The sequence below is a fragment of the Larus michahellis genome, chromosome 2 (assembly GCF_964199755.1).
Source record: "Larus michahellis chromosome 2, bLarMic1.1, whole genome shotgun sequence".
NCBI classification, from domain to species: Eukaryota; Metazoa; Chordata; class Aves; order Charadriiformes; family Laridae; genus Larus; species Larus michahellis.
In genome coordinates this window covers 46,231,411-46,255,689 of record NC_133897.1, presented here as the reverse complement: position 1 = coordinate 46,255,689, position 24,279 = coordinate 46,231,411, and the positions used below count along the sequence as shown (strand labels likewise).

The 24,279-nt window shown below is 41.7% G+C and overlaps 1 protein-coding gene across 1 annotated transcript in view; it reads left to right on the top strand.

Annotated features, from left to right (window-relative positions):
• Positions 1–21,591, top strand: part of TRIM71 (tripartite motif containing 71) — a 55,838-nt gene extending 34,247 nt beyond the window's left edge. Inside the window, exons 2-4 of the mRNA XM_074575118.1 lie at positions 7,302–7,469; positions 17,092–17,226; positions 19,994–21,591. Of these exons, the coding sequence (XP_074431219.1) occupies positions 7,302–7,469; positions 17,092–17,226; positions 19,994–21,445 (1,755 nt within the window). The 3' untranslated portion in view covers positions 21,446–21,591. The remainder of the gene's footprint in view (positions 1–7,301; positions 7,470–17,091; positions 17,227–19,993) is intronic.
• The last annotated feature ends 2,688 nt before the right edge of the window (positions 21,592–24,279 follow it).

The following is a 24,279-nucleotide window of genomic DNA, read 5'->3' as shown; positions in this document are numbered from 1 at the left end:
TAATTAAATGATAGCCCACTGTGAGATAATTATACCTGTGCCACCGCAGTATTAACATTAGAAGACTATTAAGCCTGGCTTATCCCTATTTAGGAAGAATTGGAGTGGTGGGGTGGATGTGAGCTGTTCTTTCCAGCCCCTCAATAAGGGAAATCTCTGAGGTAGTACATTAGATCAGCTGGCCAAGTTATCTTGCACCCAAGAGCTTTTAGAAAGCTAGCTGATGAGATGTTAATCTCCAAATGCTGGGCAAGTTCCAGGTGAGTGGTGTAGTGCTCCCTCCGTATTTAGAATGGATGAACAGGAGGGTGCTGCGGCTGCCAGAAGTGCTGCTGTGAGAAATGCTTGGGATTGCTGCAGTTCTGGGGCTTCAGGTGAGTGGCTGTAACCAGGAGCTGCAGTTATCAAAAGTAGCTTTACTTTAAGATTTTTAACTCAAAACACGGAGGATGCAATTTTATAGTATGCTGGAGCCAACAGATCCTTAAACCAGCTTTGTCAAAGGTGTGACTTCCTGTCTCCTGGCCCCAGTTTGCAGTCTCTAGTGGCACCATTACAGTGGTGATGTGTCCTTCAGAGCGAAGTGGATCTTGATTGTCACTTCTAACCCAAGTCCTTTTAAATTTGCAAATGCTGTTTGTATTGACAAGGACAACTTAAAATGGTCTCTGCACCATTCCCAGTTGACTGTTAATACTCACTGGGTGTTCTAAACTTGGTTGATGGAACTATGTGTCTTCCAAAAAACCTTTGTTTTTAACCTAGATGATTTTACTGACTCAATGTTTTCATGTCACTGCTCTAAAATACGTAGCTGTTCTTACTGGCTTCATGACATCACAGGAGAATTGAAGAAGATAAACATCAAGAATTTTAAGAGTATGGTATTCTGTTTGGTTTAACAGCCTGTTTAGCTTCTCAGACCCAACTCCAGTTAGATACTGTTCTTCCAGTTGGAACTTGAGTTGAATGCTACCGAGGAGATTTATACTGATTTCCAGCTGTGAGGTTGGCTAAGCACCAGAACTGAACCACGTGGCTTAGCACTGTAGCTCAGCTGATATTTAATAGATAGTTGTCATCAGATGTCTCCATGTCCTTAGTTGTGGGTTCTTCCCTGCTTGTGCTGGCCATGCTGCTATTCTGATCTCAGGGTCAGCTGATTGAATAAATTGTTTTCTAAAGTTAATTTTTGTGTTTGTAAAGATCCCCAAATCTCTTCACTGAGACTGGAGGAGCAGTGAAGGGAGGAGGAAGGCAGGAGGTATAGGGCTTCCTCTTAGAGTGGCTGTCAGTTTAATTGTGGAGCGAAATGACAGCCTTGCACTGTGTGTGGCTCACATTAGGAGCAGTGCTGGTTAAATTGGGGTTTTTATAAGTGAGCTTCCTTCCCCCTCATGTGCTGGGCCAAGAGATACCCGTGTGGCTGAGAAACTGGAGCAAGGAACAGAACCCACTGGAGCGTCTAGGGGAAGGAAGCGTATTAACATGAGTGCTAGGCAAAATGCATGTGGAATTACAGCTTTGTTTCCTACAAACAGACTTGCATGTGTCTTAGTCATCTGTTAGCTGAGCTTTTATTATTCCATGTGGGGTAAGGAAATCAAGCTGAACTTAACAGAAGGGCTGAACAATCCTCTCGCACTTCATGAACTTATAAATGGACCAAAACCCATCTCTGTTCATCCAAGTGGCAAAGGAAGGTAATAAATAGCAAACTGGTTTCATTAATCCCACTTGGTACAACTTTCTGTGCATACTGCATGCCCCGTGTAGTATGGGCTGTAGTGCTTCAAGGTGACAATATTCTTGTAGAAATTTTATTATTAGAATATTGACTTGAATTTGAGAGTTAACTCTTTAACTTACGGAGACCTTCTGGAATTGGTGTACCATTTCCCATTACCACTGGATGCAGCGAGGAAAATCGGTGTTAACTCAGTCTCTTCTACACATTAAGTCAAAAATAGAGATTCTAAGAGTAATTTGATCATTAATTGGTACACAGAAACAAGAAGTTTTTAAGTATCTCTGAAAGTGAAATGTTTGAGGTATACCAGGAAATATCCCATAGTTCTGATGTGTATCACATGGCTTGCTCATATCTTTAGTCTTTATATTTTGTATTTACATTTCAAGAGTTATATCAGTGCAGAAGTTAACTTCCTAAAACTCTGATTATGGTGTGAAGGAAGTTAATTGTTACAAATTGCTATTAAAATGGAAACCATGGACCAGCTTCCTACAGAGTAAAAATATTACATCTTTCCACTTAAACTTGCAACAATTATCTGCACCAAACTCTGAACCAGTCATCTTGGGTGGTTTGTTTATATGCTGTTTAAAAAAAAAATAAAAAAAAATAATTGCTGCATGTGTGATGCAGGGAAGCAGCTGCTTCTCCAGTTCAGGGGGGAGGGAGGGGACCAAACCAAAACACAGTGCTGAGGGAGGAGGACAAAATTCACTGGAAAATTAGTTTATACTAAAGTCATAGTCATCTAAGCTTTACACACTACCTAACAAAGCCAGTGGTGTTTGGGTTATTGTCAAGGGAACTAGATAATAAAACAGCTTTAGTAATGGAAAACTTTAGACTGACTATGGTAAGTATGATTTTTTTGGTCATAAACTAAGTTAACTTAGAAATGCCATACTGAAACTTTTCCAAAAGCAGAAACCAAGAGCCTACTGTTTTGTCTGTAGATTATTTTTTTTTTTAGTGTTGGTTAAGATTACAGGGTAGCTTTCAGAGCATCAGGCTTATATTTTAAAATAATGTGACCTTATGTGTTGCTGCCTTGTACAAATTCTTAACACTATAGGCTTAAGTAAAATCATTGCAAGCCACTGAAATGTCACAACAGAAAACATGCTTAAACATGGTTAGATCCCACGTGCTTTGTTGACAACTGCATGCATATATGCTCTTAAATGTGCTCTGAAATGAGAAAAAATCAAGTGTTTGCAAGCTTGGGAGGAGAAGGGCACTGTGAGTATTGCTGAAGGAACGTTTATTTAAACACAGGTTAAGCGTAAGCCGCCTCAACTGCTGTTTCTGCTGAGTTTTCCCCTGTCGTGGTGCCTACTACATTCCATTGCTTTTGTTTGGGCTTGGTATTTGGGAAATTTTGGTGAGGGCTGGAAGGTGGGGGGGCATGCTGGAAGCTGGTCAGCAGTAAGGAGAGGAGTGCTGGTGTGGGAATTGTGGAGTGGGGTCAGGGTTTAACTTTAGTGGCCATTCATCAGATGATGATTGATTGCTGTGCAGTCCCAGGGGACGTTTAACAACATCTCCGCCCATCCCCCTGCCCCCTTTGAAAGCAGATGGACCAAAAAATGGGGAGAGCGACACCCAGGAATTCCTGCTGTTGTAAAATGTTTTTACGGTGCACTGTACAGCCTTTCCTGAAGCAATCACATTTATGGCCTTGCTGTTGTATTTCTTGGGCTGCTGTGGCTGTAAAAGATGAATAGCCCTGTAATATGGTTCACTGATTCTGTTTAAATTGAAGTAGGCTCCCTTTATTGTTTTGTGTCTAAAATTGTATGCCACCAATTCAGGAAATATTTCCTGTTTGGGAAATAATCAACCCATAGCTGATTTATTCTAAAATAAATCACTTCTAACTATCTCTAAAACTATTCCGCTCTTGCTTCTGACTTCTCCTTTCATTTAATTTTGGTGGAAATGCTAAAATACTAATTAACGTAGTGAAGCAGTTCTTTGTTTTGAAAAAAACAATCTACTAAAAAAAGTATCTACTAAACTTGCTTATGAATCTTTTTTCCCTTACTAATTAGTTACCAAAATGGGTGTTGGAAGTGCACCAGTTTTTGTCTTCCAACACAAACAATTGTATTTTTAAATTACTTAACAATTATTACAGAAAGGAGCAATTCATTAAATGCAACTTACAGAATTCTGAATTTCTTTTAAAGGAGAAATCTGTCTCTGTTTTTCTCATTTCTCTCTTTCCTTGTTGCCAATCAGAACAGTGGTTTGTGGAAAAAACGGCATGCTTGAAGGTTTTTACTTATAAAACAATTTTTCATACATTTGGGAAAATAGTGAAATTAACAGGACAATGATTTACAGCTTGCTGGATCTTTTTGACTGTATCATCCCTACCTCTTCAGATAAGGTGGAGGGGGGCTGTTCTAAGACTTTCCTCTTAAATACTGTGTTTTGGTTTTAGCTTTTTTTATTTGTGTGGGGTTTTTTTTTTTTAAGCTGAGTATCATAAGGTGACCTCTTATGGAAGACATAATATTACTATTGCCTGCCTTCCTACTACCCCTGCCCATCGACATTTCAAGACCAGCCTTATTTGCTATATAATCATAGAAGGAGCAGTATGTTGCTATATTAACAGTGCAACTGAAATGTGAGGTGGCCTCTTCACACTGCTGAAATTGGAAGAAGGGAGGCTCTGCCAACCTTTTAGGTACGCAAGTACATCAAATCTGAATTGAGGACACACTTGTGTATTGTGCTACTCAGGTTGTTGGTATGAATTTTTTGCATTGGTGGATTTGGCTTATTTTTCCCCCCTTCTATTTAGAAACAGGCATAGAAACTTAATCCAGCAGTACGTGACCTTTGTGGCCGTGACCTTAGGGACTGGGATGTGAGCAGGCTTGAGTTTAACAATAAATGCCTGGTTGTGGTTGCAGGCAAGCTGGATTCAGTGCTCCAAGCTCCATTAGCCTGGCTGGCTCAACCCCTCACTGTTGCACCCTGTACGGCTGGGTACTTCCCAGCTTAACACTCTGGAAATGTGGCCCCACTGCTGGGTAGAGCTGATGGGCGCTCCTGTCAGTGAGTATGTGAGGTTGACCACACGATGAGAATGGCCATTTTTGTACCTCTTGCCAAGTTTGGGGTTTCTGTTACAGTCTTTTTGTCCAGAAAGGAGTTTATGGTGGGGGGTTCCTAGTTCATCTTGAAGCTGGCTCACTCTTCCAGTTCTCTTGTGGTGGCTAGCTGCCTTCCCCACTGAGAGCAGTAGGGTTATGCATTTGTGCTTTCTCCTCTGTGTATTTAAGGTAACTGTTTTAAATAAGTGTAATGGAGATCAGTCCATCACTGTGTGCTTCTTTTCTCCCAAGCCTGTTAAGTGTTTTGTCTCAGATTTAAATCAAGGTGGTTTTCACCATTTTGTTGACTAAGAAACAAATATGAGGCTTTATCAAGGGCTCTGTAGTATTTACCCAAGACTTTCCCCTGCCATGTCCTGCATATTTCTGAAATGAGATTATGGCTCTTGTCTCTCTTAATTCTAAGTTCAGGAGTGATGTTTTCCACCACGTTTTGGTGGGTGCCAAGAGGCAACCAAACAGCTTAAACTTTGCTTCTCTCTGGTTTGAATGGCTGGGTTACTCTTTACCACTAGGTGTTGTTACCTTGCAGCAGGGAGCACCTGTGGTGTTTTACCAAGCATTTGCTTCTGGTGTTGACTATCTTGGAGGACTAATAACAGATTTAACTTGCTTCTGGACTTCTGTTCATATGGTCACCATTTTCCTTTCAGCTGCTCTGCTTGATTGAGGCCCCAAATCCCTGCTGTATGTTTTTAAAGTATATCGGATTCATATGACTTAACTTGATACCCTGTCTTGGTTTTCATTCTCTCTCAACTTCTCAGTTGCTCAAGTGGAGTCATTCAGCAACATGTAATAAACATTCTCTGTAATTTCAACAGCAAAATTACAGAACTGCATGAGCAAGTGAACATTGTATACAGATTTAGACAACCGCAGTGTAAAGACAAGGAGAAGCCTCTAGTTGAGGAAGATGATGCATTTTGAGTAGTGCATTTTGGAGCCAAGGCAGCTTTTTACTTACAAAAGACAGAGGATTTGAGACACTACTTGAGGATTTAGTGTTTGAACAGAAGCAAAACAGTTTCCCTACAGCAAAACTTATTTTTTTAAAAAAGTGTTTTAGTAAAATCTGACATGTGTGCACACACATACCCCTTTGAGAAATTAATCCATATACCACTTCAGCTGTTGCGCTTCTAGGAGCTTAAAATGTCACTTTATGCAGCACAGGCAATCTGAGGGAATCACCTGTCCTGTCCTCCCCCTTCCTTTTGAGGAAGAAGGGAAAGGGGGATGTTATGCACCATATCACGAACTGTTAGCTGGAATCGGGAGTGGCTGGATGACAGCTGTGAGAAGACAGGCATATCAAACACTTGTCCAGTCTTTGTTTTGCTCTTGCTCCTTTCTGTGAAGTAGATTTCAAATAGCTGGTGATGGAAGAATTGTTTGTAGCATGAAACCCTGTTTGCCGTTGTATAGTGGATTTTTGACTCTTACATGGTAATCTAGATTTTCTAACATTACACTCTAGCAAAAATCGTGTATGCAGTTAAGAGCAAGACTTAAAATGCAGAACTTTCATGTGTTGAAGTGTTGTACTTTTTCACTTGCATCTTTGAAAACAAAACAGCTGATTTCTGCTTGTGACTTAGAAAACACACTTCCATGAAAGATGCTATTTGTGTGCTGCTTCCCTCTACTGGATGGAATGGGAACAGTTATGGCTGATGAATAGGCCCACTTCCTAGGCTAACATCTTGGTGTAAGACTTTCATTGTGATTGGAATATAGGGCTTTTAAGTGCTTTGTGAATAGAATGGGGTTTTAGGAGTTACCCACAGTTCACCGTAGCATTCAAATGCTCTGATGGGCATGTTAATGTTCCAGTCTTGTTCTTGGACAACTCGAGCATCTCTCACTAGCTGTTAGGAGTGGCAGAAGGGAGTCTTGCCTAATGTTGTCACTACCCTGAACATAAGGGATTTGCATATTTTGAAAAACATAGAGCGTGGTTCTCTGGCATGCATACTTAATTTTCACCTTCTGGGAGGTGGGTGTGCTGGTGCTGCAGTTCTCTGGTGCAGTGATTATTAAATGACCCACTTAAGAGAATGTGGTGTTTGTGTATGCAGGAAAAGTCTTCACCTGAAACTTGCCATAGATGACATCTCCAATCTGCAAGTGTTGGCAGATGGCTTCCGCTCTTAAGAGGAGCTGATGTGGACACTCTTCCTAGTATTGTATTGCAAAGAAAACAATGACACTTCCATCTAACTGTTAGGAGTATGATTTGGAGCTTACTGGGAGAGATAGCTCTTCCTCTGTGGAGAAGCGATTGTGAAGTCTTTGCCTATTTCTGCTGCCTCTAACCATCTTCGTAGTTGAGCTGTTGTATTTTTTTTTTATCCTGGCCCTATTTTCTCTTTGATACTTCATTAGATAGTGATACAGATTTTTTTTTTTTCTTCTAGGTACTGCATTTCTACTGTGATACCTGTTCTGTCCCCATATGTCGGGAATGTACCATGGGACGACATGTGGGTCACAGCTTTATCTACCTCCAAGATGCCCTCCAAGATTCCAGGACTCTCACCATTCAGCTCCTGGCAGATGCTCAGCAAGGACGACAGGCTATTCAAGTAAGATACTTCCAACTTGAGTACTTTATTTCCCCCTACTTTTCCCCCACAGCTTGTCTGTTACAGGGCAAGGTGTCAAGGCAAAAAGCTCTCTGCTTCTGCTGTCAGTCTTCTCACCCCTTCTGTTCTCTCAGATCCCTGACAGAAGTGACTGTGGAGCTGAAAACAAAGTGTTGTTATATGAATTTTGCATTCTTGAAGCATAATCCTGTCATGTAAATCACAATATATATATGAAGCTCTGTACAAACACACTTGAGCACGAAGCATTTTGCAAAAAGTTCTGATCTTGTATAGCAGTGCTAAGCCTGGTTTTTGTTTTTACAACTGAGACTTATTTTCAGCTATCTTTTCTGCCTGTACAGCATCTGGCACTGTAACTACCTATGACTCCGGTTATGTCTTCAGTGTTGCTACCAAATATAAAATACTAATCAGCTGTTGGATTAGTGTGAAACTTGTAGCCTGCCTGTGTGAAGGATCTGGAGCTATCTCCGCACAAGGATTACTCTTGCTTACACACATGCCTACTATAACTGTCTGCTGTTGCTTTCTACCTCAGCTATGTTTTATATCAGGCAAGGACTGGAAGGAAGGTAGTACAGTGCTTCAAACTACAGAAGAAACTTGCATAGGAAATTAACCTAACCTAATGTGTAGATAATTAGTTCTGCTGAACAATGTCTAGTAGTAAGTGTTACATGATACTAGTGGTAGTTTTGCCTGTATAAAGCAACTTTGGATGGGGAATGCATTTTGGGAAGCTACAGTACTATTGTCTTGTTTTGCTAGCCTCAAATGCTCTGGGTTTGAGCTGGATGTTCTGGAACTCAACACTTCTGTGTGATTTAACTAATAAAATTTTTTGAGTAAACATTGGTAGAATGCCATTTATAGGAAGTAAACTTACTTTCTGAATTGGGTGTGCTTTCTTGGCACACGTGGGACAACAATAATTAAAAAAAACAAACAAATTTGTTGTCTGCCCATCATCACTTGTTTCTAGTAGATGAGGATTTGAGTGGGTCTCTTAAACTTTCTTACTAACTAAAATCTGTTAAATCTCTTCTTCCGTTCCTTTTGGCAGTGACCACTCCTTCAGTATCTCCTAGCTCACTTTCCTGCAGCACCACAAAATTTCTGTGTACACTGGGCAGGTTACTAGATGTAGGGCTTGTGTGTCTTGGGGACTGGCTGTTTTGAAAATTGGATACCTTTCTGTGATGTGACAATTTTTCTGCCTTACTGGTTAGTGAGAATAAGCCATAGTTTTTAGCCTGTCAGATAGCTATAACTCTTTAGTAAGCTTCTTCAGTGGGACAGGAACAGCTAACTTTTCTCTCCTTAAGTCTTCACACCTGTGGAATGAAGTGATAAGTATTAGATAGTATAGATGTTAAACTGTTGTTGATGTCTCCCTTTAGCTTGCAACGTTAACCTGTTAAAACAGAACAGCAAACACCAAGATTTTGGAGGTGGATGGCTAGCTTAAGACTTAAAACTCCATCTTAAGACAGAATCCTGCAAACTGTAGCTTCTTCCAAGATTTGTTTTAAACTGGACCATAAGGCTCTTCATCAGTGTCCATACTGAAACATTTAACATGTCCCCAAAATGAGCAAGAAGAGATTATACTAGTTTTAAAGAACCTCACGGGTGCAGTGTCCTGAACTTCTCCAGGATGTCTTAGACAAGGGCTTGTCTGTTAGTAATTAAATTACTGCTCTGACCTCCAGGGCTCTTAATCATCTAACTGGTGTAGACAAATCATCTAAGAGAAGGGACTGACTCTTAGAGTAAAAACTAGTAGAACATCATTCAGTACCACTCTACTACTGAATTCTACAAAAAAAATTCTGCATGAATGCTTTTGTGCCTGCTTACTTCCTACTGGGTTTATTTTGCATATTCCTCCCCATTTTCTTCTGGCTTTTATGTTGGAGGTGCCTGCCATTGTGGTGAGATGACTATTTTATGATGGTACAGGTGAAGGGTGGGTTGTACTAGCTATGCTTGTGTAACTTGAACAAGCAGCTCAACTGAACTTAGTTTGTGCAGTTGTGCCCTGGTCTAGCTACAGCCCATCCAGGTTAAGAGCCTGTCTTGGAAGTGTTAACTGGGCAGCTTGTATAAAGATTCTGTAAAATAAACCATGCTTTTCAAGAACGGGGTTGTCTTATTAGTTTAGTGGGCTTTTTAATCTGGACTGCTCTACAGAAGGAGTGTAGTGAGCAAGCAGATCGGTGATAAAGCTGATGTGGTGGTAATCTGTGAGTGCATATGCAGGAATGGGAAGATGGTACAACTCGAGACAGCTGCTTCCTAAGCAGCATCAGCAACAACTAGAAGAGCATATGATGCGGTTAAAAGCAGAGGTGCCTGACTCAAAGGTTGGTACAGTGAGCCTGCTGCATAAGAAAGTTTCCATGGAGCAGAGCTTTCCTTGTTCTTGGGACGATAGGGCTGTGAAGCTATAAATCTGTCCTAGGGAGGCGACAGCATGTCAGCATGAATTTAAAACAAACTCTAAAGTAAAAGAAACTGGCTTGAGTGCTTTAAAGTTTGAAAACAGTCAACAGAGAATTAAATGCCAGTACAAGCTGCAATATGAGGAACATAGACTGGATCTCTATGGGGCTTGTAAAGTAATATGGTGTAGTAACACATTTTAGTGAGACTGATCCATACTGTTGCACTAGTAACCCTTTCTTACAGGCTCTGAAAGTGATAGCTCTGACATGAGATGTTGAGGATGAATGAGGAAGGGTAGTGGAGAGTAAAGGGGAAAAGGTGGAATTTGAAGGGTGTTGCATGAGAGAGGAAATCAAGCCATGAGTCAACTGGCTGGAGAGTATCTGGTTAACCAAAGTTGAAGGCTTTTAGGAAGAAATGTTTATTTAAATTCTTCCTGCAGCTTTGGAGGAAAGACTGCTTTTCAGACTTAAAAAAAAAAAAATGCTCTGGGTTGAGATACATTTCAGCCTCTTGATCCACTGAAGTGTGATCTAGTCTGTCACTCCTGAAAAGTTCCAACCTCACTTTTCAAAGGAGTTTAAGTCCTCTGTAAGAAATAGTAACCCTGGCAGCAAAGAGGCTTGTGTGTTTTTTTTTTTTTTTTTTTCCTTAGTGAGGTCCTGCAGGAGTGGAAGGCTTCCCCTGCTTCCCTGTGCTGGTCCTGGCCTGGATCATGTGTTTCGAAGCTGGTCCCTAATGTGAACGCTTGTGCTTGTGTGCCTGAGCAGTGAGCTGATACAGCTGAAAGGGGAACCTTTCTGTGATACTACTTTTTGGCTGGGTCACTGCAGTGCTACAAGGACTGTCAATGCTGCCAGGGAACAGAGCAGAAAGACACAATTCTCTTGCTTGTAGGACCTCTTTCTTCATGGAATCATGGAATCACAGAGTTTGAGTTGGAAGGGACCTGTAGAGATCATCTAGTTCAACTCCCCTGCTAAAGCAGGATTGCCTAGAGCACATTACTCAGGACTGCTTTCAGGCGGGTCTTGAAAGTCTCCAGAGAAGGGGACTCCACAGCCTCCCTGGGCAGCCTGTTCAGTGCTCTGTCACCCTCACCGTAAAGAAGTTGGGTTTTTTTTTTCCTCATATTTGATCAGAACTTCCTATGTTCCAGCTTGTGCCCATTACCCCTTGTCCTGTCACTGGGAACCACTGAGAAGAGTCTGGCTCCATCCTCCTTCAGCCCACCCTTTAGATACTTGTAAATGTTAGTAAGGTCTCCCCTCAGCCTTCTCTTCTCCAGGCTAAAGAGTCCCAGCTCTCTCAGCCTTTCCTCATAAGGGAGATGCTCCAATCCCTTCATCACCTTTGTTGCCCTGTGCTGGACTCTCTCCAGTAGTTACCTGTCTCTTGAACTGGGGAGCCCAGAACCAGACACAGTATTGCAGCTGTGGCCTCACCAGGGCAGAGCAGAGGGGGAGAATGACCTCCCTTGATGTGCTTGGCCACACTCTTCCCTATGCAGCCCAGAATTCCGTTGGCCGCCTTGGCAACAAGGGCACATTGCTTGCTCATGGATAATTTACTGTCTACCAAGACCCCCAGATCCTTTTCTTCAGAACTGCTTTCCAGCAGGTCTACCCCTAACCTTCTTGTCTCAGTGGAAAGCTATTCTCCTTGCTGGGATACTTTTTTCTAGTTTTCAGAGGTTTGAATTGATTCACAGGATGATATGAAAGCCAAAGTTGGTGTTGGATTTTTGGGGTGGGGGGAAGCAGGATGTGCTGCCTTTCTATATGGGGAGCTTGTCCTGCTGCCTTGTTTTACCTCATGAAAGTGCACACTTAGCTGTCTTCTTTCAGAATTTTTTCCAAGGACTGGGTCACAAACTGAACGTAAATCTGTTATGATGAAAGATAGATGGCTTTTTCAAAATGTCATGTTCTTAAAATACATCTATACATGTGTAATTGTATATATGTATGTATGTGTGTGTAATCTAATGCACTTGCGTAACAGTAAAGCACCGAGTGCTCATTCCCATTTAAGGTCAATTTCCAGGTGAACATGTTAAAATACAATTTGATCTGTTCATGTCAGTTGTTTTAAGTGGTTTTATTGGAAAATGAACAATTCTTTCCTAGCTGAGCCTATAGCTGTTTTTGCTGGCACGTTTGTCAGTGCATTCATTTAAATGTGGAAGCGTGCAGTGGGACCAGTCATGTGCAGAATATGGAGGGAGTGACTCTTATCTACCAGCATGAAAGGCTTAAAGAGTTGGTGGTAAGGCTGGTCAGACATTAAGGCAATGCCTCTTCTCTCCCAAATTGCGGGGGAGGTGGTATGAAGTAGATTAACACCTTTATTCTAGGCAAGGGTGGGGGGAGGGAGGTACTGTAAGAAACTTGGCCAGCCGGAGGAAGCTAATCCATTGCCTTGAGCCTCTGCCCTTGAGTGGAAGCTTCCCTGTGGGTTGCCATATGGATCTGTGCTGCCGGGAGGTCGATACCTGAGAAGGATGGCACCGCTGTGCTGCAAGGGATCGTTCTGGGGTTGTCACATCAAGTTAGCTCAGGCACCCTTCTGTGTGGCTTTGAAGTCAGGCTTGCCAGGTTTGAGAATCTAAAATGAAGCTTTGTAAACAAAATGGAGTCAATTGTGCTTTTCTAAATCTAGGGTTTATATCAATGGAGGCTGAATTTCTTTGTACTTCTAGTTATTGTTTTGTGTTGTAGTGAGCTCCTTAGTGTAACATATGAGCAGATGGTTATTGGGAAAGATGGATTTGACATGTGTCACTGTTCAAACTACTGTTCTGCTTAAAACTCTAGGCAAAAAGTCTGTTCTTGCAGTACAGACCAAAGTGATGGTTTGGCTTCTGACATGAGTTAACCTGTCCTCTAGCCCTCCCTCCATCAAAGCTTTTTTAAAAATTCTTTATATGAGCATTTTTCTCTTAAGTAAGAATTTTCTAGTGTTTTACAGTTTTTAGACTGAAACCTTTAAATTGATCCAACTACAGGGATTTGTGCTATAGCTGCACCAATATCACCGCAAAACCACTGCTCAGCCTGTTAATCCTAGTATCTTTACTGCAACTATACTTCTGTATAGCATCTTCCAATTATTTTTTCTAGTATAAGAACATTAGGAAGTTTATATCCAGTTCTTGATGCTGGAGAAAGCTGGTTATTTTATCCTGCTCTGAAACAGTAATAAGTAATTGGAAAAGTTCTTTGAAACAAGCTCTCCGTATCCTTTTGTTACCATAAGGAGCTGAAAACAAACTATGGATGGAACACCTTTAGTGCCTGGTGGAAAAGGGATAACATGAGATATACAGAAAGATTTCCTGAAGTGTTTTTTTTTGTATTTAGTGTGTTTTTAAAATCTTAGAGAGTGTTTGACAGAGAACATGCATCTCAAACCTTTTTCTTCTAAGTAGGATTAACTTCCTCTTAAATTCTTTAAAATGTAAATCTTCCATATTGATGTAGGAAAGTTTGTATTTAAGGTTCTTTTAGCCATTACCTGTGGTACATTCACCCCTGAAATACTGAAGGATTCCTCTGAAGAAAACAAAAGTTTTGCTTTCAAGTTCGAATTTTCTCTCAAGAGGTTTGCACCTTCATTGAAAAACTTAGACTAGGAAACTTAAATATTGGAATGAATACCTGAAAAAATATACCTCCCTCCCATCTTTGGATGGATGGAATTAAAACTCTAAGGACCTTTTAAAAAATACACATGCAAGCTAACTGTTACTATACAGTTACAATAAGCAGCCTTTATATATTTCACGGTGTTCCCACTGTGGTGTGTTGTGCCACAGTTTGTTCAAATGGATATTTTTCTGAACTGATATAATCTAACACCATGGCTCAGCATCTGGACTAACAGGCTCTGCTGTTTGAGACCTAAGTTAGCCTCTTTAAATAACTCCGCTGTGTGGTCATAACTGTGGCCATACCGATTTAATTTGTGTATCGGGCTGTGGAAACCCTGCAGTGAGGGCATCAGCACCTTTACAGTAGTCCTGCAGTTCTTGTTTGTAGTCCATCAGAACACGTGCTTTGTAATGTTGGTGGGTTTTTTTATTTCCTGGAGGGTTGTATGCTTCTGATCATTTTTTATTCTAAAAAAAGCAGCTCTAGTGAAAACTTGAAGTAGTGATATTTCTGGAACGTTACATTTAAATATGCTGTGGGAATATTTAAGTTAAGATTAAATTGTAGAAAGCTTTTTGTTAACTTGAGCCTCCAGTACCTAATGTCCAATAGAAGACAGGAAATGTGAAAAATTGCCTGAAACTGCCATTCTACAAAATGGCAAATCCTGATTTGGGGCCTCTTTGTAGCCAGCTCAGATATCCAGAAGTGCAGCAAAGTTGTATGATACTACTATACTACTTCTGGCTCTTGCAGTCAGTTTCCTCATAGCTATGTGTTGTAGCATCAGTTGCCATGTCAGAGCTGCTGTAGCAAGCTCATTACCAGTTTTTTCCCCCGGGTAGTTAAATGTAGCTAAAGCCAAGCACACAGAGGTGCCCACCTAAAGGGGGCTTGTAAATGACACCTGGGGTCCAATACAACTTTTACTCTTCACCTTTTACTCAATACTGTCTGGATCTTATAAGAATTGCCATGTGTGCCTGGATCTGTTGTCCTCTCCTGGAAAGGAGTGTTTGGTTTTGCACCCTGCGTGCCAGTGGCACTTTACATAGGGGTGCGTTTATGCAGAGCTAGATCTAATAAGATGTAAGATGCTGTATGAATTATAGGAATAGCTTCCTTTAAGCGTTAACAAAGTAGGCTTTTCTGTTTGGTACAAAATGTCCAGAGAATAAAAACTAAGACCTGCACATTTAATAATCTTCATTAAATGCTTTGAAATCTGAAAGTACATGTAATACTGCATGCCATAGTTCTCTTCTGCTAAAGTATGTGTTTTGAATGTTGTTTGTTGCTATTTTTATAGAGTTTTATAGAGAAGAGCAAGAAATCCTGAAATGTGCTGGTAGCAATAGCCAGTGACAGCCTCTGTATTGCTTTCCTTCATGAAAACATGCTTGTCTGAGCCACTCGAAGGTTTCCTTTGGCTGTAGCCCTCTGAGGTGGGCCATCATAGCAGGAGAGTACTAATTGCCTGTGGATGCTGTGATCTCTCATCTGTAGGAACCAGTTATGGTAGGGCAAGTAACTATACTCAGTAGCAAAGGTTGTCTACCAACAACTCCTGTCGTCATCTGGATTTATTTTTACTTGCCTGAGTCTGAACAGATCAGCAAAGAATGCCTAAAACACTAAGGCTCTAACGCTGTCAAGGATATTGGTGAAGTTTTGGTAAAATTCGTGTGATCCTGCACTCTGCCAAAACAGGTTAGAGCAGCGTAGGAAGGCTGACCAGCATGAAACACAGCAGCAGGCAGTGGTATGGTGGTGAGGGAACAGCAATAGGCAAGTTATCTATCTGAAGCAAAAGCCAAGAGTTTTAAGAACAACTTTTGGGAGCCTTCTTTACATGAAAATCCCTTGTTCTCTTAGATTACTTTATGATATCATAGCTCTGCCGTGATAACTCTATCCTGCTGTTCTGCAGGCATTTCCTGTGCAGAACTTGTCTCAAAGAGGTCAACTTTTTAGGAAACATGTTAAGCAGCAGCATTTCTTGTTCTGGTCAGACACCACACACTCTTTTTAACAACAAATCCTTTTAAAGAAAAGCAGCTTTTGTGATGCACTCTCCTCATGGTATGTCATAATTATTCCAGTGCTAGCGAATGAGATGATCAGCCAGTTCACGTGCTTGGGAAACAGAAGACAAGACCTGTATTTAGCAAAGAACCATGCTGGGTTACTGAATTTGAGATGAAGAACAACTGTTTTGTTTCCTCCTGTTGGCTTATACAGTACATAGCCTATCTGCAGCTGTACCTAGTCACTTGTGGCTTCTGAGGGGTCCAAAGATGGCCAATATCACTCTCCATCCTATCAAGAGATGTCACCAGTGCCTTGTGCAATGTATCTTGGTAAACTTCAGGGTTGAACCTGGTACTTCCAATTCCTCAGGGTAAAACTTAAGTAACAACAGTGTTTGTGCAGGTGTCACTGAGCACCAAAGAAAATAGCCAGGCTCTGTCCTCTTTGCACACTCCCTTCAGGTATTTACATTGATAAAATCTCCTCTGAGTCTTCTGTTTTCTAGGCTAAATACCCCAATGTAACATAATTTAGTTCTATAATTTTCTAACTAATAAACTAGTATCTCCTTAACCTCTTAGAGGCTCACAACCTCATCTGCACATTCATGCTGGTTCACTGTACGATAAAGGTGTTGAAAAGATTCAGTTAACTGATTCTGTTGAACCTTTTCCATTGGGAACTGTGATCCTTCAGTTTTTCCTGCTCTTGATCTTGTTTGCTTTTATACCCTTTTTTGTAATATTTGTGAAACTGCGAGCAGTTTGAGAAGGATTTTTCAAGGAAGCAGTTTTTTCTTTGAGGGTAGAAGAGAGACATGTTCCTTCCAGATGCATTCTGCATATTTGGGGAATACTACTACAGTGCATTTTTAAAATATTAGTATTACAAAGTCCTATGTGAAAGGATTTGGTCTCTATGCAAGGTGTGAATAACTATGAATACTTTTTAATGATAAGCATCTAACCTTTGGTTTTTCTTTTAAAATTGATTAACTTCACATTCTGTTTGGGGTATTTCTGTGCAACTCAGATGCATAGATAGAACAGTCTGTTCCCTACAGTGTCATTTCTTACTAGAAGCAGAACCATCACAAGAGTCTGAAGCATTGTGATGGACAAGACAAACTGGGTTCTCTATATGTGGGAAAACACGAGTATGAATTTCTGTGTGAGTCTTTTGCTTGAGTTCATACTAGCTGATTGCTGGAATTGCACAGGGAATCTGGCCCTGCGGTGTTGGTGCATGGTACAATGAAGGCATAAACTCCATGTCACGGATGTATTAAAAAAAAATGTCAGCTTTTAGGCTCTGATGTATGAAATGGGTGAAGGCTTGGTAAAAAAACAGAGTTGTCGCTTTATGCCTTCATGTGTGAAGGTGTAGTTAAATGTAAGCAGCAGTCCTCTGATGCATTTCTAATTGGATTGATTGAGCCCTAAGTGTGTGTCTTTTTTTCTCTCCAGCTGAGTATTGAACAGGCCCAGGCTGTGGCAGAGCAGGTTGAGATGAAGGCGAAGGTGGTACAGTCTGAAGTTAAAGCAGTGACTACTAGACATAAGAAAGCCTTGGAGGAGCGGGAGTGTGAGCTGCTCTGGAAGGTATGCACCTTACATTGTGATTTGAGCTGCTTGACAAGTGCTTTTTCAAACTGAAAACATGTTTTTTAACTAGCACATGGTTAGATTCTGATATCTTCCCAAGGAACACTGAATCGAAACACGACTGTTTACTGTGAACTCATTTTTCTATAGAAAGCAGGATGCTGTGTTATTCTGGCCCTGGTTGGTTTTGTGCTGAATGTCTCTCTCAGTCTGCAAAACTGGTTGGGTTTTTGTAGGGACTTAAGGTATCCTCATACAAGCTCAGCCCCACAAATAGGGTGGGTGCTCCCCCTGCTGGCTCAGCAGGTGTGCCTCACATCTCAGCACTGACCAGAGAAAAGATCGCCTTTAAATACATTGTTTAAAGAATGTCTTTAAAACCTCTTAAATATGTTGCTGTAGTAGGTATGTAGTATGTGGGTTTTCTTACATGATCCACTTTTCATAAACAACAGAAAGGAGCAAAGCTGTATATGCTGTGTCCTGAGAGGTTCTGTGTACTTCTTGGTCAAGGTAGTGTCCCATGGATTTTTTTTAATTACTAGTAGAAGAAAAGAATACCCTCTAGCAAGAGTATCTGCACAATCCCAAATTCCAGCACTCACTGCAGCCACAATGTGTGTGTGGTATTTTGTGAAGAGGAAAGGAAGCAACAGCAAAGTTTCTTATTCCAGAAGGGTAACTTAGTGGTTGTGGCTCTTCTCTGCATGTTTAGGCACAGATTAATTTGGATTGGCCCTTTGGGTCCCATTTGTAGAACCAAATAGAAACCCGCTCTCTGCTGTTGGATCAGGCCTTTTAGATCAGCGAATCAAACTGACCAGTCCTACGACCACGTTATTTCTAATGCTGGTATAGGGGAGCAAAAATGTGTGGTCAAGGTGGGAAAAGTTTAGAAGCAAATTGGGAGTGCTCCTATAGTATGCAGTTTCACCAAAAAAAGTATGGCAGGAAACTGTGTGGCTGCTGCCATGACACTATACTAGCAGAGCCAGGCAGGATGGCGTGTACCATGTGGTTGGTGAGGCGCATGCTGCCAAGAAGCAGTGTCATCCTGCTAAAGTACTTCTCTCCTGCCTCTCCTTCATCAACACTGGTTGGAACAGTAGTTTTCTGGCTTAATACCTGCTGCCAGCAAAGTGACCAGCTCTGGTAAGATTTTATTGTACAGAACTACTCTAGCTACAGTGAGATTAATCCCCTAAAAGAGAAGTTTGTATTTCCGTAGTTCTTTTATAAGTGTCAATGGAAAGATTAAAAACGCACTTTATCTAGTTACTGTATTTCTAATGCTGCTTTTTCTGAGGCATTTGGATTTGAGGGGAGGCTAACACTTTCCACCCTTAGCCTTCCCCAAGAGGCTTGGCAGCTTTCTCTTTTGAGGTATTCCTAGTACAAGTGAAGTAAGAGCTGCTCCTAAGCTGTTTGTATCCCAAGAGGCTGTATAAATGCACTTTATTGGAGTGTCTGTGCTGAGAGCAAATTCTCTGCAGGTTATAAAACATTATTTTAAGAAGGAAACTTGGTGGTGGTGGTAAATCGTTCTAGAAAAAAAAAAGCTGAGTGTAATAACCCCTCATGTGAAGTATGTTAGTGAATAATTCTGCGTACCAAAGTTGAGGCCAAGGATTAAGCTGAGACCTAAGATTAGTAATCTCTTGGAAATCTGCTGGAAGAAGCATCTGATTCTTTAACAGCCAGGTAAAACCTACATGCCTTAACTTTAAATGAAATAGCATGCTTGTACATCTGTTATCTAGTCTGTGTATAACCAAGGAGTCCTCATACAGTGAGTTGTCCCTCATTAAAATACATTGCCGGTATTGTTCTGCAGCCAAGCAGGTATTTAGACATAAGGAAATGTATTTTTACAACAATAAAGCAATTACATGTTTCATTTGTTTTACAAGGCGGGTGTCTTTGCCAGATGGTATAAAGTGATTTTTCACATGTAAAGATAAACATAGGCTTAGATAAAATAGTCACAAACAAACCATTTTCGTTCGAGCTTCAGTCCCCTAAGCAGGGACTGGCAGCAACCTTCTGTGTCATTTGAAGTGACATTATAAAGCATCCTGTTGTAAAGCACTAGCTCAGCATAAATGCCAGTATTTGCAAGAAAATATTAAAATAATTGGACCCTAAAAGTCCCTGGAGATAGAGGCCTGGTATTATCCAGTCACATGAAAACAGTTCTGACAGGCAGGGGAGTGACAAGAGCCCATGTGCGTTAGCAGATGCTGACTCCTAGCCTCAGCTTTGTGTGATAACAGCCTGCCTTCTGAAATTGGTCTCAATTCTGGTCAGAGAAGCCTCAGCCTCTGCTCTTTCTTGAGAGCCTGCAGTAACCTCTGTCCTCTCTGGAATCTAAATAACACATACCTACAGATTATTTGTCAAGTACCTTGCAACTAGAAAATAGAATAGCATTTGAGGAAGCAAATCACTATTAGTAAGCAAGTGTCTGTTCCTTTCAAATGTCACTCAGATGGAGCAGATCTGCAGAGTAAGAATGTATGATTTTGGCTGGAGGATGAGAGAATACTAATCCTGAATTTGGACAAATAATTGCTTTTCCTAATTCCTGCTTCTCTATAATCACGGCTCTTTGGAGGCTTGTTCTGCAGTTCAGTGTCAAAATGCTGCAACAACTGCACAACCAGTTTTTATGTAAAAGAGCGACATCAGGAGATGTTTCTGTTTTATGGCTTGTCTTTCCTGATGTAAGTGTGCTTTTCTCTTTCCCCGCGGTGCCCCCCTCAAGGTGGAAAAGATTCGTCAAGTCAAGGCTAAGTCACTCTACTTGCAAGTTGAAAAGTTACGTCAGAACCTAAATAAGCTGGACAACACCATTAGTGCTGTTCAGCAGGTCCTGGAGGAGGGTCGTACCATGGATATTCTTCTGGCTCGGGACCGCATGCTGGCTCAGGTGCAGGAGCTGAAGAATGTGAGAGGCCTTCTCCAGCCACAGGAAGATGACAGGATCATGTTCACTCCCCCTGACCAGGCATTGTATATGGCCATTAAATCAATGGGCTTTGTCAGCAGTGGGGCTTTTGCTCCTCTGACCAAAGCCACTGGGGAAGGCCTCAAGCGTGCGCTGCAGGGCAAAGTGGCCTCTTTCACAGTCATAGGTTATGACCACGATGGTGAGCCTCGCCTTTCAGGTGGTGACATGATCTCTGCAGTGGTGATGGGCCCGGATGGAAACCTTTTTGGGGCAGACGTCAGTGATCAGCAGAATGGGACCTACCTGGTCAGCTACCGTCCACAACTAGAGGGAGAGCACCTGGTATCTGTGATGATGTGCAACCAACACATTGAGAACAGCCCCTTCAAAGTTGTGGTGAAATCTGGGCGCAGCTACATAGGTATTGGGCTGCCAGGACTCTCTTTTGGCAGCGAGGGAGACAGCGATGGCAAGCTCTGCCGCCCCTGGGGGGTTAGTGTAGACAAAGAAGGCTACATCATTGTTGCTGATCGCAGTAATAACCGCATCCAGGTGTTCAAACCATGCGGGACCTTCCATCACAAGTTTGGCACACTGGGGTCCCGGCCTGGCCAGTTCGATCGCCCTGCTGGTGTGGCCTGTGACGTCTCGCGTAGGATCGTGGTGGCTGACAAGGACAATCATCGCATCCAGATCTTCACGTTTGAGGGGCAGTTCATCCTGAAGTTTGGGGAGAAAGGAACAAAGAACGGGCAATTCAATTACCCATGGGATGTGGCCGTCAATGCAGAGGGCAAGATCCTGGTCTCTGACACAAGGAACCATCGCGTTCAGCTGTTTGGGCCTGATGGTGTGTTTCTTAACAAGTATGGCTTCGAAGGGGCACTCTGGAAGCACTTTGATTCCCCCAGAGGTGTGACTTTCAATCATGAGGGCCACTTGGTCGTGACTGACTTCAACAACCATCGCCTTCTGGTCATCCATCCAGATTGCCAGTCAGCACGCTTTCTGGGCTCGGAAGGCACCGGGAATGGCCAGTTCCTGCGCCCGCAGGGAGTGGCGGTGGATCAAGAGGGGCGCATCATCGTGGCCGATTCCAGGAACCACCGGGTGCAGATATTTGAGTCAAATGGTAGCTTTTTATGCAAGTTCGGCACTCAGGGAAGCGGCTTTGGTCAGATGGACCGTCCTTCAGGTATAGCCGTCACCCCTGATGGCATGATTGTTGTGGTCGACTTTGGAAACAATCGAATTCTCGTCTTCTAATCTGTGTTTGAATTAGGAAGAAACTGTCTCAGGGAAATTCTTCTAAGAGAAAATGAAAAAAATACAACGTTAATTCAAACCTACCTCATCTTTAATTTTTTTACAGATGAATGTACTTATCTTTTCTGCAGGGAGTGAGCCTGTAAAGTTAAATTCTATCTACCTCATTGTCCTCCCTTCCCTCCCCGGTTTCTTGCCCCCTCCCCATCCCCACACACTCACAGTTCAGAACGTTTTACCTCTCCCCCCAATGGGGTTTCATGCACAAACAAGTGTTGCTGTGCACATTAGGTGGTTTGTGTGGTGAGTTCTGTAGACGAAGCCAAAAAAAGGCTCTATGTAACTTTTTTAATGGAGATAATGGTAGTAGTGTTTGTAGAGAATTTGTGTTCCTGACCATACTGCAGTTCTGTGGGTGGGGACATGGGAGGGGGGACTTTTGTGTTGCGTTTTTTTTTTTGAATTGCTGCTGCAGCAGAGAACTTTTTCCTGTTCTCCTTTTTATACCTCAGTGCGTTTGATTTACTGGTGAGCACAGCGTCTTGTTCCCAGATGACTTTGAGCGTTTTGTGAAAGTGAGTGGGATTCACTTGCCGGGAAGAGCAAGTTTGCATCTTTTTGGCATTTCTGTGTATTTTTTTTTCTGAAACACAGTAATCCAACAGCACAAAGTGAAGCTGATGAAAATGCACAAAAATTCTTTTAAGTTTAAACCAAATTGTTCATTCTAGTGGCTTAGTGCAGTTGTTGTAAAGTTTAGATAAAAAGCCAGGCTTCCTTTAACGTACCTGTCCTTGAGTATTTCTTTTTACCTTTTCACCTGAAAACTAAATTAGTTTTAAGAAAGTTATTGTTTCTTTTATCAGTACACCTAATCTGAATAACAGAAGAGGTTACAAGGAGCATTGAAACAGGGAAAATCAAACCCTTTTGATTTACTTTCTTGTAAGATGACTAGCTTTTTTGCCCCTCCCTATAGAGAGACTTTAAGGGAATAACGTTTGATGGATTTATTGGAACAGAAGTGGTACCTTTTTCCAAAAGCGAGGAATAAGCACAGCTTTGGAGATTCAGGGTGCGTTTTGGAGAAGTCAACAGCCTTTTTGTGTTTAAAAGGATCGCAATAATTCTATCAGTGGCAAAAATATTTTTTTTCTGGCTTCCCCAAAGAGCTGGATGGAAAAATTCAGGAAGACCTGCTGTAGGTTTTAGGATGGGATGAGCCTGTAGCTCCATGTATCTCTTGCTACAGATCCAAGTGAAAAGTTACCAGTACCAGCATAAGGCAAACTGCATCAAAATATAACTTTGCTGCTTTTTTCAAGGGCAGTACCAAAGAATTCTGTGTAAAATAAATGTATATGATCCTTAAAAGCTTGGAGGCAGGGGGAAATTAGCCCTTTCAGGGACAAAAAAAAAAGCTTTTCTGAGAAGCAGAAACTTTTTAGGAGAACAGAGATCTCTTTAGCAAAATGTGACTTTGAGTCCGTGGAAGTATTTGATTTTGTTCTTCAATTTCTTGCATACCAGTTTCGCTGTTACATGCAGATATGATCTCTGCAGAGCTGTTGCTTCACCCTCTGGATAAGGCCTTTGGTGGCAAACAAGAATGGTTAAAGCAGGGACCAGAGGGCTTTTCTGTCTCTCCACAATGGAAAAATTAATGTATCAGTACTCTGTCTTGGAAATGTCATGGGATTTACCTTACTGTTTGCAAGAGAAGATCTCTGAAACATAGACATGATTGTTATCAAAAAGCCTGAAGAGCCTTAGCTGTCCTCCAAGGAAAGGGTTTATCTCTTTGCCAGCCACCATGCACAAAAGTGACCTGAGACTGAAAGGCTCTTCACAAGTTTGTGAGAAATCACAAGGTGCACTTTCCTTCTTGCTGCTTTTCCCCTCCAAGGAGTGTTAACTGTCTGGGTTTTGTAGAAATCCTGATGATGTGTGCAGACAGATAGCTGCCACTTAGAGGAGGCTTAAACTAAAGGACCAGAAAGAGACAGACGGATTCATGAGATAGCAAAACCTCTTTTGAAAGAAGGGTGAGGAAAAACACCTGAATTAAATAAGATAAAATAACTGTGCTGCCTTTCGGCCAAAGCCTCAAGGAAGCAAACTCTTCAAAGCAGTATGTTTCAGTTAGGCTTAATCTTAGGATAGCATGGTTTAAAAATAGTCTTTAAAGGATAATCTTTTATACAGATGTCTGTCACTAAATTTCTGTGGCCACTCAAAATATGGGTATGAGAGAAAGCTAGTTTACCTTCAACTTTTTCAAGTTCTGCTTGTGTACGTGCCTCCCTTCTTGGGGGTGGGCTACAGTTGTGACAGATGTCCACGTTTGTCTTGTATTACTCAGTCCAAGAATTATTTGCAACTTGGGCTGTGAAAACTAATAGCCTGCAAGATCTAGATACCAAAGAAAACTGGTTTAAAAAGCTTTAATGTTTAGTTTGCAGTGTCCTTGCATTTATCCTATCATGTCTTAATAAAAACGCCAGGTCTCTTAATACCTTGACCGGGGTGGCTGACAGTGTTGGAGTATGCTAGAAATGCTCCGGTGCTTTAATGCTTGTTGGGTTCCTCCCTTCTCTGGGACTAGAAGGGAGCTGTTTTCCAGGCATTAAAAAAAATAAGTTAAGTGTGCATTCAGGATTGTATTGAACTGCAGAAACCTTTTTGCCCCTCTCCAGCCTGCACCATGTAGAAGGTGACAGACACTGACGTGTCCCTTTGCTGTTCTGTATGGAGCCATTGCACAAACCCCCCCAGTCCAGCTCTGTCAGGAAGAGGAATGACTTTAACTCTCTAAGTTGCTATTTAATTCAGTG